This window comes from Podarcis pityusensis, assembly GCF_964106645.2.
Source record: "Podarcis pityusensis genome assembly, chromosome: 10".
In the NCBI taxonomy this organism is placed as follows: domain Eukaryota; kingdom Metazoa; phylum Chordata; class Lepidosauria; order Squamata; family Lacertidae; genus Podarcis; species Podarcis pityusensis.
The window spans coordinates 4,679,046-4,693,605 of record NC_138035.1 but is presented as its reverse complement, the minus strand read 5'-3'; the positions used below and the strand labels follow the sequence as shown (position 1 = coordinate 4,693,605).

Sequence of the window (14,560 nt, the reverse complement as noted above, 5' to 3'; positions counted from 1 at the left end):
TTGAAATCATGCAGTGGTGGGGTGACAGAGTTTGGTACATGCCATCTTGCATGGTTGAGTAGACCAACTCCAGGGCATGAGGCACGTAGCAGCAGGGTAGGGGCCACGTGTAGAGCAATTCCCATGCTGAGGTCAAAAACACACACGGAGGCAGCAGGACTTACTTCTTCAGTAATAGTTTACTGAGCTTTCAAAGCATACAGTTCTCACTGGGTCCCCAGTGAGGCACAAAACTTAGCTCCTGAGAGCAAATCCAGTTCCAGCAGTAAAATCATACAGCACACAGGATGTCTAAGTCAGGCACACACACCGGCAGAAGGGAGCAAGGGAGGAAAGAGGCTGGAAGGACACAGGGCAATGGATGTGTGTGTTTCTCTTCCTGTTGCCTGGGAGGAAAGTCAGCAACTCGGCATCTGCAGGGGCTTCACGAAGAAAAGCTTTTTGCCGCTGCTTGCAGGCACATCCCAGAAATACACACTGTGATTCACGGTGTATTGCCATATCAGTAGTTCTTCAAATGTTATCACGATGTGGTCTAGAAACCGGTATTGGACAAGATATCAATATATCGCCCAGCCCTAATCCTCACTCACCACCAGCAAACCAGATTCATCCTATCTCTCAAAAGGTACTTTACCTGTTAGATTATACTCACATTGTTTGACATTGCCTTCAAAATTTCATTGCTGTGAAGAAAGAGTGGACACTGAAAGGAAAATGTCCCGTTCTCCATACTTCTAAATGGGTTCTCCCATGTGAAAGTCCCTGGATGTTCCTTAAACACTCCATTGTAAATAAAGCACTTTTTACAATCTTTTCATTTACACTGCTTCTCCTCTTAGAGTTTGTTGATGGTTTGTAGGGTTTCAACTCCTAAGGTTCTTCCTGTGCATGAGTCTGTTGATTTAGAACTTCCACTAGGACTGAACCTGTATCTACATTCCTGACATTTATAAGGTTTTTCTTTTGTGTGAGTTCGTTGACAGAAATCAAGGGTTCCGCTCTGAGTGCAGCTCCTTCCACAGTCCATACATTTAAACACTTTCTCCCGTGTGTCTGCTGATGTTTTCTAAGGTGTCCATTCTGCCTGAAGCTCTTGCCGCACTCCATGCATTTATATGGTTTATCCCCTGTGTGAGTCCGTTGATGCATATTGAGGTGTCCACTATTACTGAAGCTCTTTCCACACTCCATACATTTATATGGTTTCTCCCCGTGTGAATCCACTGGTGTAATTTAAGATCTCCATTCTGACTGAAGCACTTTCCGCACTCCAGGCATTCAAATGGTTTCTCCCCTGTGTGAGTCCGTTGATGCATATTGAGGTGTCCACTCTTACTGAAGCTCTTTCCACACTCCATACATTTATATGGTTTCTCCCCTGTGTGAATCCGCTTGTGTAATTTAAGGTCTCCATTCTGACTGAAGCACTTTCCGCACTCCAGGCATTCAAATGGCTTTTCCCCTGTGTGAGTCCGTTGATGTATATTGAGGTTTCCATTCTGACTGAAGCTCTTTCCGCACTCCATGCATTCAAATGGTTTATCCCCAGTGTGAGTCCGTTGATGTATATTGAGGTGTCCACTATGACTGAAGCTCTTTCCACACTCCATGCATTTAAATGGTTTCACCCCTGTGTGAGTCTGTTGATGTATTCTAAGGTTTCCATTTAAACTGAAGCTCTTTCCACACTCCATACATTTATATGGTTTCTCCCCTGTATGAGTCCGTTGATGTGTTCTAAGGTATCCATTATCACTAAAGCTCCTTCCACACTCCATACATTTATATGGTTTCTCCCCTGTGTGAGTACGTTGATGTATATTGAGGTTTCCACTCTGACTGAAGCTTTTTCCACACTCCATGCATTTAAATGGTTTCTCTCCTGTGTGAGTACGCTGATGTGTTCTAAGGTTTCCATTATCACTAAAGCTGTTTCCACACTCCATACATTTATATGGTTTCTCCCCTGTGTGAGTCCGTTGATGTATATTGAGGTGTCCACTCTGACTGAAGCTCTTTCCACACTCCATGCATTTAAATGGTTTCTCTCCTGTGTGAGTCCGCTGATGTGTTCTAAGGCTTCCATTATCACTAAAGCTGTTTCCACACTCCATACATTTATATGGTTTCTCCCCTGTATGAGTCCGTTGATGTATTCTAAGGTTTCCATTTAAACTGAAGCTCTTTCCACACTCCATACATTTATATGGTTTCTCCCCTGTATGAGTCCGTTGATGTGTTCTAAGGTATCCATTCTGACTGAAGCTCTTTCCGCATTCCATGCATTCAAATGGTTTCTCCCCTGTGTGAGTCCGTTGATGTATATTGAGGTGTCCACTCTGACTGAAGCTCTTTCCACACTCCATGCATTTAAAGGGTTTCTCTCCTGTGTGAGTCCGCTGATGTGTTCTAAGGGTTCCATTATCACTAAAGCTCTTTCCACACTCCATACATTTAAGTGGTTTTCCTCCTGTGTGAGTCTGTTGATGCCTATTGAGTTGGCAACTCGTACTGAAGCTCTTTCCACACTCCATACATTTATATGGTTTCTCCCCTGTGTGAATCCGCTGGTGTAATTTAAGGTCTCCATTCTGACTGAAGCTCTTTCCGCATTCCATGCATTCAAATGGTTTCTCCCCTGTGTAAGTCCGTTGATGTATATTGAGGTGTCCACTCTGACTGAAGCTCTTTCCACACTCCATGCATTTAAATGGTTTCTCTCCTGTGTGAGTCCGCTGATGCTTTCTAAGGTTTGCATTAAAACTGAAGCTCTTTCCACACTCCAAACATTTATATGGTTTCTCCCCTGTGTGAATCCGCTTGTGTAATTTAAGGTCTCCATTCTGACTGGAGCACTTTCCACACTCCATGCATTTAAATGGTTCTTCCCCTGTGTGAGTCTGTTGATGTATATTGAGTTGTCCTCTCTGACTGAAGCTTTTTCCATATTCCATACATTTAAATGGCTTCTCCCCTGTGTGAGTCCACTGATGTAAACTTAAGTGTCCATTCTGACTGAAGCTCTTTCCACAATCCAAGAATTGGAATCCTTTCTTGCCCATGTGAGTCCGCTGATGTGTTCTAAGTTTTTCACTATCGGTGAAACTTTTCTCACTCTCCATACCTTTAAATGGTTTCTCCCCTTCTTGAGATCGCTGATGTGAGCTATGTGTGCTCATTCAGTGAAGCATATTCCACATTTCACACATTTTAATGTCTATACCTAATGAAATAAAGTGCCCCATCCCTCAGAATTCTGAATGTCTTCTCCATCACCTTCTTCAAAGTGGGAGGAAAGGAAATCCTGTTTGGGTTTCAAGGAAGAGAAGAAAGGGGAAGAGAACACAGCAAGCACCATTAGCACCTTCTCCTATTTCAACATCTCCTACTTTCCCCTGCCTCCTACCCATGTTCCCAGTTTTTAGGAAACGAAGATGCAATGTCACCAAATGATAGTAATGCATAAGCAACCTTTCATAATCCTTAGTCATCGTTAATATAGCAGCATGAACTTGGAATACAGCCTTTTCAAATCAATTGTTTCCTCAAAGGAAAGGCAGCTGCTCTTTGTCTATGATAAGACTGTTTATTTCTCTGGTTCATCGTTCCTTTGGACATTTCCCATTCTCTGCATCATAATCCTCCATCCACCCCAGTTTCCACCTCTAGATCGTTATGAATCACCTGCACAGTCCCATTGGCCTCAGGAGGTCCATATGAACCATTTTGTGAGACTCAGGTCTTCGTCTTTTCCAGGGACTGTGGTCTGGGTCAGTCAGAGAACTAGTGACAAGGCTTGGTGCTTGGCGTCGGCTGAATGGGTGCTCAGGGAAGCTCCTGTTCTTGGAAATGGACCTCAGTCTACATGCCTCACATTGCATGGAGAGAGCAGGAGAAGCAGAAAGAAAGCAGGTGGCGCATGGGAATCCCAGATGGAAACACCCACCCCCATCGTTCCTTATTATAATGATGTGCTGCCTCATCTTGTGCCCGTCTCCTGACACAAGACTATCCTAATCTGACACTGAAAAAGCTGGATATTAAAGGCAAATGGATAACTGTACTTAGCGGGAACTTCATCCTTGAATATGTGGTATTGATTCATTAACAACCTGAAGTTGTGTTATTTCTTGATATATGAATTTATTCCTGATCTGTCTTAAATATCATAGTTATAGGATGTCTTGGGGTGTTAGGGGAGCGGTAGTACCTTTGGTAGGGGTAATTTTTCCACCATTGGTCCCCACCCTGCACTCAGCTCTCACCTGTGGCTTCCAGAAGCTGTCAGCATGCAAAATGGGCCGCAATCTCAGGAACGACTTCAACCGGCCGGCTAGACCAGGTGAGGATACCTGATGGGTCTCAAATCCTTGGTGGGTTCGGGAATTCTGCTGCAGGTGAAGGCAGACCCTGGTGGATGGAGAGGAGGAGAAAAACAGTGAATCCCACAGTCAAAAAGGCAGATTCTGCCCATGCTGTAGAGGAAAGTGAAGGGCAGATGGGATCGTCAACCGGGGGAGTGAGCCCATTGAGAAGGAAAACTTTGGTCCTAAACCTTCACTGCCTCGATGACTTCCGGGGGCGGTGCGAACGGCAATGGCGGTCTCCTTCCATCTGTGAAGGGGAAGCTCCGAAGAAAAGGGTCGTCCGCTACGGCGAAGCGGAGACCCAGGTTGGAAACCCACAGGCAGTGATAGCCTGTGGCCGTGGGACTCGGCGGGCACCATCAGCGCCCCTCGAAACGTTGAAGGGACCTCGTAAGGGGCTCCGGAGCGTGAAAGGGCTGGCGCGGTGCTGTGAGTCGATCGCTCTTTCTGTGGAGTGAAGCCGCAAAGCTGCTGTCGGTGAGCGCTGACCTCTTTTCCTGGGACTATTCGGCTTAAAAACAACTTCCCGTGAGTAGGTGAAGTTTACTGAATTTGGGACTAAATTGACTGAAAATTTGGCACTGAAGCGGGAGACGCAACCAGGAAGTCCGTCTCCCGGCTCTGTTTAAAGATTTAAAGCAAGGATGTTAAACTCTCTAATGCCTTTGAAATCGCGACTTTAGAAGGAACTAATCCGAGCATCAACTAAATTGAGGTGTGGAAGAAAATTTGAATTGCACCTTGTTACTTGTGGATTTTACTTTTTTATTGGTGGATATTTCCTTTTTACCTCTTCTTTTGTGGATTTACAAAAAGCACTGAGAAATCCCGGCAATCGGGCTGCCAGACTATTGGAACTGCTAGGCTGTGGGAATTGTTGCATTGAGCTGCTACACTGGACGGTTACATTGAATTGCTACATTGAACTTGCACTTTTTAGAGACACTGTAAGTACTTTAGGATTAACTCTGCAAAGGTGAAAAGATTTGGAAGCTCTTCGGGACTTTGATGCTGTTTGATATTGTTATTAATGTTTAAGGGATTTTTGGAAAGATTGCAACTTTTCTCCTCTAAGATATACTTAATCTCCCTCTAGAGGACTATTGAAAATCTGCAATCACTGGGGTTTTTTTCCATCTTTGGACTTGTGGATTCCCATGGGAATTACAAACCACGAGACTGACCTTGACGCATAGACAGAAGTGGGATGAGTGGGAAAACAAGATCAGGCGAAGCCAAAACACAACAAACTACTATAACTTCACAGCTGCGAAGATCATCTGTTCCTATTGTCTCTGTGGCACAAGAGGAAGAGCCAGAGCAAGCCAGGCTGGAAGGAATGGCCACAGGAGGGGACTTTACTTCAGTGTTAGATAAAATCTTTGCAAAATTGGATGGCCTGAGTAAGCAAGTGACTGAACAATCATCTAAGATTGATCAAAACACGGCTAGTGTTAACAACCTGACTCAACAAGTGAGTTTAAATGCTCAAGCTATCGGGAAACTCCTGGAATCTACCACAGAGAATCGTAAAATAGCTGAGGAGGCTAAACAGAAAGCAGAGGCCGTGCAAGAGGAAATAAAACCCATGCGTAAACAGATTGGTGAACACCAGGCATATCTGTCTATGGTAGAGCTAAAAAGTAAGGAAAATAACTTGAGATTGAGGTCAGTTCCAGAACTTGAAAAGGGAGATTTAATCAAATTTTTGACAAAAGAATTTGCAAAATTTTGGCCTTTGGAAGAAGATAAAGATTTTAAAATTGTAAGTGCATTCAGACTTGGAAAGGGAGGGACGAAGGCTAAGTCCAGAGACTGCCTGATCTCCCTCAGGAATAAGGCAGAAAGAGATAAGATATTGAGTGCACATTTTCAAAAGACCCTTGAAATTCAGGATCTTAAAGTGGAAATCTACAAGGACATCCCGAAATACTTATTGGAACTTAGATCTAACTACGGAGACTTGGTGAAACTACTGAGAAGTAACGGAATCATTTTTAGATGGGAGTTCCCCCAGGGACTATCCTTTACGTTTAGGGGGAAGAAAGTTAAAATCAAAACAGCTGAAGACAAGGAAAATTTTTTGAGTAACTACGGAGAAGACCTTCAGAAAGGGATTGAAGGTGAAGCAAGAGCCTTAGAACTTGGACCATTAGGTTCTGTACCTACACCTTTGGGTTTTGTTGAGCCTGAGAAAGTGATACCACCGCCAAAGGGAGAATAGAACTACTCCAACATGTCTCTGCAACTATTAAGCTGGAATATTCATGGCTTTAACTCCCCGGAGAAAAGGAAGAAGATATTTCACTTATTAAAAAAGGAGCAATTAGACTTAATTTGTCTACAAGAAACGCACATGATTAGGCTTCATAGGAAAGTTTTAATTAATAAGAGACTGGGTCAAGAATTTATCTCATCAGATAGAGTCAAGAAGAGAGGAGTTGTTATTTATGCAAAAGAAAGCCTATCACCAAAATTTCTCTTCAAAGATGAACAAGGAAGAATCCTGGCAATTGAAATTCAAATACAAGGAGAAAATTTTTTGATTTTGGGAATTTATGCACCAAATGAGGGGAAGTCGAAATTTTACAAGAAGTTGCATGAGACATTGCTGGACTATATGGACTACAACAACATCATTATGATAGGTGACATGAATGGGGTGGTATCCACGAATATGGATAAAGCGCAAAGTCAAAGCATAACAAAAGAGGGCAGGCTACCAAAAACCTTTTTTGAACTAACTGACGATATGGACTTGATTGACATCTGGAGAATAAAGAACCCCCTAGGAAGAGAAGGGACATTCTTCTCTGGAGCCAAAATGACATGGACAAGAATCGACCAAATATGGATAACTAGAGGACTGGCACCTAAGACTAAAAAGGTGGAAATCTGCCCAAAAACCTGCTCCGACCATAACGCAGTAAAGATGGAAATGAGATTAACCTCAACTGGTTCCTTCAGGTGGAAGATGAATGACACCTTATTAAGAGACCAAGAGATTGTTAAGAAGGCCCAAAAAAACTTACGGGACTATTTCGAACTAAATTTGAAAACTACAGTGGAAAAAAGAATAATCTGGGATGCAAGCAAAGCGGTCATGAGGGGGTTTCTGATACAGCAGAATGCAATAAAAAAGAGAACCCAAAATGAGAAAAAAGAAAGAATTTTGGAAAAAATAAAAGGAGAGAAAAAATTAAGATCGAAACCAAAGTCACAGGAGATTTTGAGAGAAATTAAATTATATCAAGCATAATATATGAAATTGATAAATCAGGAAGTCGAATGGAAAATTAAACAAATGAGACAAAAGGCTTTTGAATCGGCTAATAAGTGTGGGAAACTGCTGGCATGGCAGTTGAAAAAAAGACAGAAGCTGAATACGGTTACTAATCTTGAGGTTGAAGGGAGAAACATTCAGAATCCTGTGGAGATTAGAAAATGCTTCCAGAGATATTTTAAACAACTTTATACTCAGGGGCCGCAGAAAGAGACTGATATAGACCAATTTTTAAGAACAAATGGATTACAAGAACTATCTAAAGAAAATAAGACAATATTGAATCTTAAGATAACGGAACAGGAGATTGAAGGTGCCATTCAGAACATGCAATTGGGCAAATCTCCAGGGCCGGACGGGTTAACCTCCAAATATTACAAGACTTTGAAAGACTATCTAATTCAACCATTAAAGGAGGTGTGTAACGAGATTATGGATGGGAAGAAGGCACCGGAGTCGTGGAAAGAAGCTTTCATCACCCTTATACCAAAATCGGAAGCTGAAAAGACACAACTTAAGAACTACCGTCCCATTTCCCTTTTAAATGTGGATTACAAAATTTTTGCAGATATTTTAGCTAGCAGATTAAAAAAAGTGTTAAATGAAGTGATACACAAAGATCAGGCAGGCTTTCTCCCAGGCAGACATCTGTCTGATAATACAAGGAACATTATTGATATTCTGGAGCTATTACAAACGAACATCAATACAAGAGCAGTTTTGATTTTTATTGATGCGGAGAAGGCCTTTGACAACATCTCTTGGAATTTTATGAAGAAAAATCTTAAGGGAATGGGAGTGGGACGGGGGTTTGAAAATGGTATAGATGCAATCTATTCAGAACAAAAGGCAAAATTGATAGTTAATAATGTGGTGTCAGAAGAGTTTAAAATTGAAAAAGGTACACGACAGGGTTGCCCTATCTCTCCATTGCTATTCATTTCGGTCCTGGAGGTGCTCTTGAACATGATTAGGAGGGTCCGGTTGATTAAAGGAATTCAGGTCGGAGCTAAACAATATAAACTAAAGGCTTTCGCAGATGACTTGGTTTTGACATTACAGGAGCCGGAATCTAGTACGAAAAGAGTTTTAGAACTGATTCAAGAATTTGGTCAGGTGGCAGGATTTAAATTAAATAAGCAGAAAACTAAGGTTTTGGAGAAAAATTTGACAACAATGGAAAAAGAAAGGTTTCAGAAGGAGACAGATTTAAATGTGGTGAAGAAAGTGAAATACCTAGGGATAAATATGACGGCCAAAAATTTGAATCTATTTAAAGATAATTACGAGAAATGTTGGTCAGGGGTTAAAAAAGATTTAGAAATTTGGTCAAAATTGAAGCTTTCCTTGTTGTGTCGAATTGCTGCTATAAAGATGAATGTATTGCCAAAAATGTTATTTTTGTTTCAAACTCTGCAGATTGTTGACAGGATGGACTGTTTCAGGGGGTGGCAGAGAGACATTTCTAAATTTGTCTGGCAGGGCGAAAAGCCCAGAATAAAATTTAAAATACTGACTGATGCTAAAGAAAGAGGGGGGTTTGCTCTGCCAGACATGAAGTTGTACTATGAATCAGCAGCATTTTGCTGGCTGAAAGATTGGCTACTTCTTGAGAACACTGACATTTTGGATTTGGAAGGGTTTAATAATGCATTTGGGTGGCATGCATATTTGTGGTACGACAAGGTTAAAGCTCATAAAACATTCAAGAACCATATTGTCAGGAAAGCAGTGTTTAATGCCTGGATAAAATATAAAGATCTACTAGAAAACAAGACCCCAAGGTGGTTGTCACCTATGGAAGCTAAGGCTCTGAAAAAGTCAATATGGAGGCCAAATGGCCGAAATATTGGGAGATAGTAGAACAAGATGGAGACATATTGAGATTGCAGAGTTTTGAGAAATTAAAAGATAAAGTGCGAGACTGGCTACATTACTATCAAATTAGAGAAGTTTTTAATATGGACAAGAAAGTAGGCTTCCAGGTGGAAAAATCGAAACTAGAAACAGAACTGTTAGAACCTAAAACTAAGGTACTTTCGAGAATGTATAACTTGCTGTTAAAATGGAACACACAGGATGAAACGGTCAAATCAGCTATGATTAAATGGGCGCAAGACATTGGTCATAATATCATGTTTGCTGACTGGGAACGGTTATGGACCACCGGTGTGAAGTTTACGGCATGTAATGCCTTAAAAGAAAATATTATGAGACTTCCGGGTTGGCGCCATCGCCGAATGGCGGACTCCCTCCGAGCTCCGGAGGGAGTCTGCTCGGCAGGGGTTGGGTCCTACAGCGCCGGCGAGGCAGGGACCCTCAAAAACCACAGGCACGGAGCCCGTGGACATGGTTGACTCGGCGGGCACCGTTAGCGCCCCCCCAACCCGCGAAGGAGCCTTTTTAAAGGCTACGGAGCGGGGGATGGGGGTGGCGTGGTGCTATGAGTCCTCTGCTTTCCCTGCCGAGCGAAGCCGCATGCCATTCGACGGAGAGCGCTGACTTCTTCTATCGAAAATTTGGACTATAAACAACAACCCGTGAGTAATTTGGAAATCGGACTTAAAAGGAGAAATTTTTTTTTTTCGGATTTGGCACGAGCGGGGGAGATCCAAAAAGGAAGTCAGTCTCCCCCCTATTGTAGACATTTTAAAACAAGGATTTGGCAACTAAGGTCGAGAAAGGAGCTTGCTTCTGTTTATTGATAAAAATTATTAATTCCACGATGGGAAATTATAAGAACTGTGCTGGAGGAGAAGAGTGGATGGTGAGAGTGAAAGTGCAATCCCCCCCCCCGGGAACCGGGGCGATCTGCGAGAGAGCCTGGCGAAGAGAGACAGAGACTTTGACAGCTGTCAAAGTAGCTGTCAAAGTTGGAGAATATAAAGAGGACTTTGTTATGAGGACTTTGCTGGTTAGTTCTGTTATAATTTGGATATAAATTGTCGAAAATAAGGAATAACAATTTGACTTTTGGATTTGAGGAAACAAAGTTACTATAATCCCCCTAGAGGGGTTTTGGGACACTACAAGAACGGTCGTAAGTGGAAAAATACTCTTGGAATCGCACAGGACTTGTTATCTTCTGGGAAAGCTGCAAAAACGAAACAGTATTTTGTCTACAGAGGTGTTTATATTAAAGGAGACAATAGAATCATCTATTGAAGAATGGAAGGGACTGGACGCAAGTTTTTGTTCCTGAACTAACAACAACCCCTGTAGAGGTATCAAATTTTTGAATTAGAATGTTTTTGCAGTGGAACAGGAAAAGAAACCTGAGAAAGTGAGAAAAAAGAACAAAGGACTGATGACGACTTGGAAAGAACAAGGGAGGAGCCATATTATTGTGAAAGACCAAGGAAAAATAAAGGCCTGTCAGGGGCCTCTTTGGGACTGGGCGTCTGAAGTTAAACATTATTTAAAAAAAAAAAAACCCCGGCAAGGTGGAACTGAGGGGGGGGAAAAAAAAACCGGCTATGGACATGAGATCTCCAGGCTGACAGTAGATAGATTGATGGACATGGGGAATCGAAACCGGGGAAGGGCGGGGGGAGATCTGGAATCCAAAGGGTGGTACAACTATTTTTTGAATTTTTTTTATATTTTTTATCTTGTTTGGACGTGTTTATCAAAAAAGGGAATTCGTGGAAGGAAATTGGGGTGGACCTTGGGGGAAAAAACTTTCTTTTAATGATGAGGGATGGTGGAATGTAAAGGGAAAGTGGTTATATTACTAAATTGAATAATGGATTAAACAAAATAAGTTTTAAATTGGGAGTAAGAACTTGTGGAACCAAATTAATGAAAGGGGAATACAATAGGGAGGGGGATGGGGGAGTCCTGGAAAGATGTTAATGAAAGTAAGGCCTCAATTGTAAAGCTTTATTTTTTCTTTTCTTTTCTTTTTTCTTTTTTGAGTTTTGGAAACTTCAATAAATATGATAAAAAAAAAAAAGAAAATATTATGAAAATGATATATAGGTGGTACATGACCCCAGTCAAGCTTGCAAAAGTATATCATTTGCCTGATAATAAATGTTGGAAATGTAAGGAAACTGAGGGAACATTCTTTCACCTTTGGTGGACGTGCCCAAAGGTTAAGGCCTTCTGGGAAATGATCTATAATGAACTAAAAAAGGTATTTAAATATACCTTCCTTAAGAAACCAGAGGCCTTCCTTTTGGGCATTGTCGGCCAAATGGTGCCAAAGAAGGACAGAACTTTCTTTATGTATGCAACAATAGCAGCAAGAATACTCATCGCAAAGTACTGGAAGACACAAGATTTACCCACTCTGGAAGAATGGCAGATGCAGGTGATAGACTACATGGAATTGGCAGAAATGACTGGCAGAATCCGAGACCTGGGAGAAGAGTTAGTGGAAGAGGACTGGAAGAAGTTTAAAGACTACTTGCAAAAACATTGTAAAATGTTGGAATGTTAAAATGATGCAAGATATAAAGACAATGTGGCATCAGTGACATAGGTAAAAGGAGTATGTAACAAATGTTTCAAAAGACAAGGGTGAAAAAACTAGATTACATTGTGTCAAATGTAAACAAAAGGATATAAAGGGAAGAATTGGCGACACAATGGGTTAAAATCTATAATATAGTTCCGGGGGCGGCGCGAACGGCAATGGCGGTCCTCTTCTGACCGGGAGAGGAGGCTCCGCAGACACCGGGTCGTCCGCTACGGCAAAGCGGAGACCCACTTCGGAAAACCACAGGCGGCAAGAGCCTGTGGTCTTGAGGCTCGGTGGGCGCCTAAAGCGACCCTCCAAACGTCAAAGGAACCCCGTAAGGGGCTCCGGAGCGTGGAGGGGGGTTGCGGCGCTGTGAGCCGTTTCGCAATCTGCGGAGCGAAGCCGCGCTGCTGCCGCCGGTGAGCGCTGATCCCTTTTCCTGTGAAATTCGGATCCGGAATTAAAATCAACTTACTCGTGAGCAAAGACTGAATCACTTGAAATTAGAGACTTTAAATTAAAAGATTTGAACTTGGCCGAGAGCGGAGAGACGTGGAAACAGGAAGTCCGTCTTCCGCTGCCATTGAACTTGAAAAAGCGAATAGCTGGAGGAGTGGAGGCTGAAAAAAGAACTTTTAAACTTTATGGATCTAAGCATCCACTGAACCTGCAATTTAAAGTAAAGATTCTAAGTTAAAGATTTGGAATTATCATTTGTATTTGACTTTCCTCCTTTTATTGGATTACAATTAAAAGGTGAAACCCAGGGTCCGGAGCTGCCTGAGCTTTGAGAGACTGAGCTGTCAGTACTGCAGATTTGGATACTGTATATTGGAACTTGCAACAATCTGAGGGTATTGAGACCTTCTAATTTGAAACATTTCTTTGGAGACAAGTAAGCACTGCTTGTAACAAAGTGATTATTAATATCAACTCTGCTAAATATTTGTACTTGAAGGTTCCTGGATATTAAATTAGACTCTGAAAGACATTTTAAGCTCCCTCTAGAGGATTGGATTAAAACAGTGACTTTACATTTACTTTCGATTCCCTGGCTGTTTGCTTTCTCTGGGCCTTTCTATTCCCATGGGAATAACTCAGTGTGACCTTGACTGATAGATAACGTTGTAATGAGTGGCACAAGAAGAAGAGGAAGAGTTAGACAAACAACTTTGACAACTCTAACCTCAGCCTCACAGACACGCAGATCATCTGTACCTACTTTGCCTTCAGAAGTAGAAGTAGAAGAAGTTGCTTCGCCACAGGCAAAAGAGGGAGAGGGAGAAATAGAGCAGTTACAATTGGAAGATATGGCCTCAGGAGCATCTGCTTCTGTTTTAGACAAAATTTTTGAAAAATTGGAAGCTTTGGACAAGAAAGCAGATGAGCAAACAGCAAAGATTGACCAAAATACAGAATGCCTAAATAAATTAACTGTACAAGTGGCACAGAACACACAGGCAATTGGACAGTTAACGGAGGCCACAGCAGAAAATCGGAAATTGGCTGAGGATACCAGACAAAAATTAGAAAATTTAGAACAAGAGGTAAGACCACTCACCAAACAAGTTGGGGAACATCAGATTTATCTTTCTATGATAGAACTGCGAAATCGTGAGAATAATTTGAGGATTAGGTCGCTACAAGAGGCAGAAGAAGGAAATCTAGCTGAGTTTTTAACCAAAGAATTCTCCAAGTTCTGGAACTTGGAGGAAAAGGACTTTAAAATTGTGTCAGCTTTCAGACTTGGAAGATTTATAAAGAAGGAGAGGCCCAGAGACTGTTTGATAACATTGAGATCAAAGGAGGAAAGGGACAAGATTTTGGGCCTACACTACGGAAAGTCACTGGAGGTTTTGGACAGAAGAATTGAAATTTACAAAGATATTCCAAGACAACTGCTGGACCTTAGAGCCACCTATTCTGAACTTGCCAAATTACTAAGGAGCAACGCAATTGCATTTAGGTGGGAATTTCCCCAAGGAATATCCTTTACCTTTAGAGGGAGAAAGGTCAAAATCAGAACATCGGAAGAGAGAGACAAATTTCTGTCTACATACGGAGAGGACCTTCAAAAAGGAATTGAACTACCTTCTGGGCCTGGGGCAACGCCAGTACCAACACCAGCACCTGGGGAACCTGAAGATTCTGTGAACAAGATACCACCCCTGGAAAAATAACCAGATTAATTCAGGATGTCTCTGCAACTGTTGAGCTGGAATATTAACGGTTGTAACATTCCGGAAAAAAGGAAGAAAATATTTCATATATTAAAAAAAGAACAATTGGACATTATTTGCCTACAGGAAACACATGTGACAAGGCTCCACAGAAAAGTGTTAATAAATAAAAGATTGGGCCAGGAATTTATATCGTCGGACAAAGTTAAGAAGAGAGGTGTGGTGATATATGCGAAAGAGAGCCTGTCACCTAAATTCTTAT

The 14,560-nt window shown here is 41.8% G+C and overlaps 1 protein-coding gene and 1 long non-coding RNA gene across 8 annotated transcripts in view; both read right to left on the bottom strand.

Annotated features, from left to right (window-relative positions):
- Positions 1 to 14,560, bottom strand: part of LOC308486526 — a 47,719-nt gene that overhangs the window by 22,057 nt on the left and 11,102 nt on the right. The gene's annotated exons all lie outside the window — the stretch shown is intronic.
- The window catches only part of LOC308486242 (uncharacterized protein), a 43,775-nt gene continuing 29,375 nt past the window's right edge, over positions 161 to 14,560 (bottom strand). For 6 of the 7 annotated variants that reach the window (XM_081022828.1, XM_081022832.1, XM_081022829.1 and 3 more), the window contains 2 exons: positions 4,269 to 4,413; positions 161 to 3,307 (listed from right to left, as the gene is read on the bottom strand). In XM_081022828.1, the coding sequence (XP_080878954.1) occupies positions 1,035 to 3,182 (2,148 nt within the window). In that variant the 5' untranslated portion in view covers positions 3,183 to 3,307; positions 4,269 to 4,413 and the 3' untranslated portion in view covers positions 161 to 1,034. The remainder of the gene's footprint in view (positions 3,308 to 4,268; positions 4,414 to 14,560) is intronic. The other variant, XR_013991003.1, reaches the window with a different exon arrangement.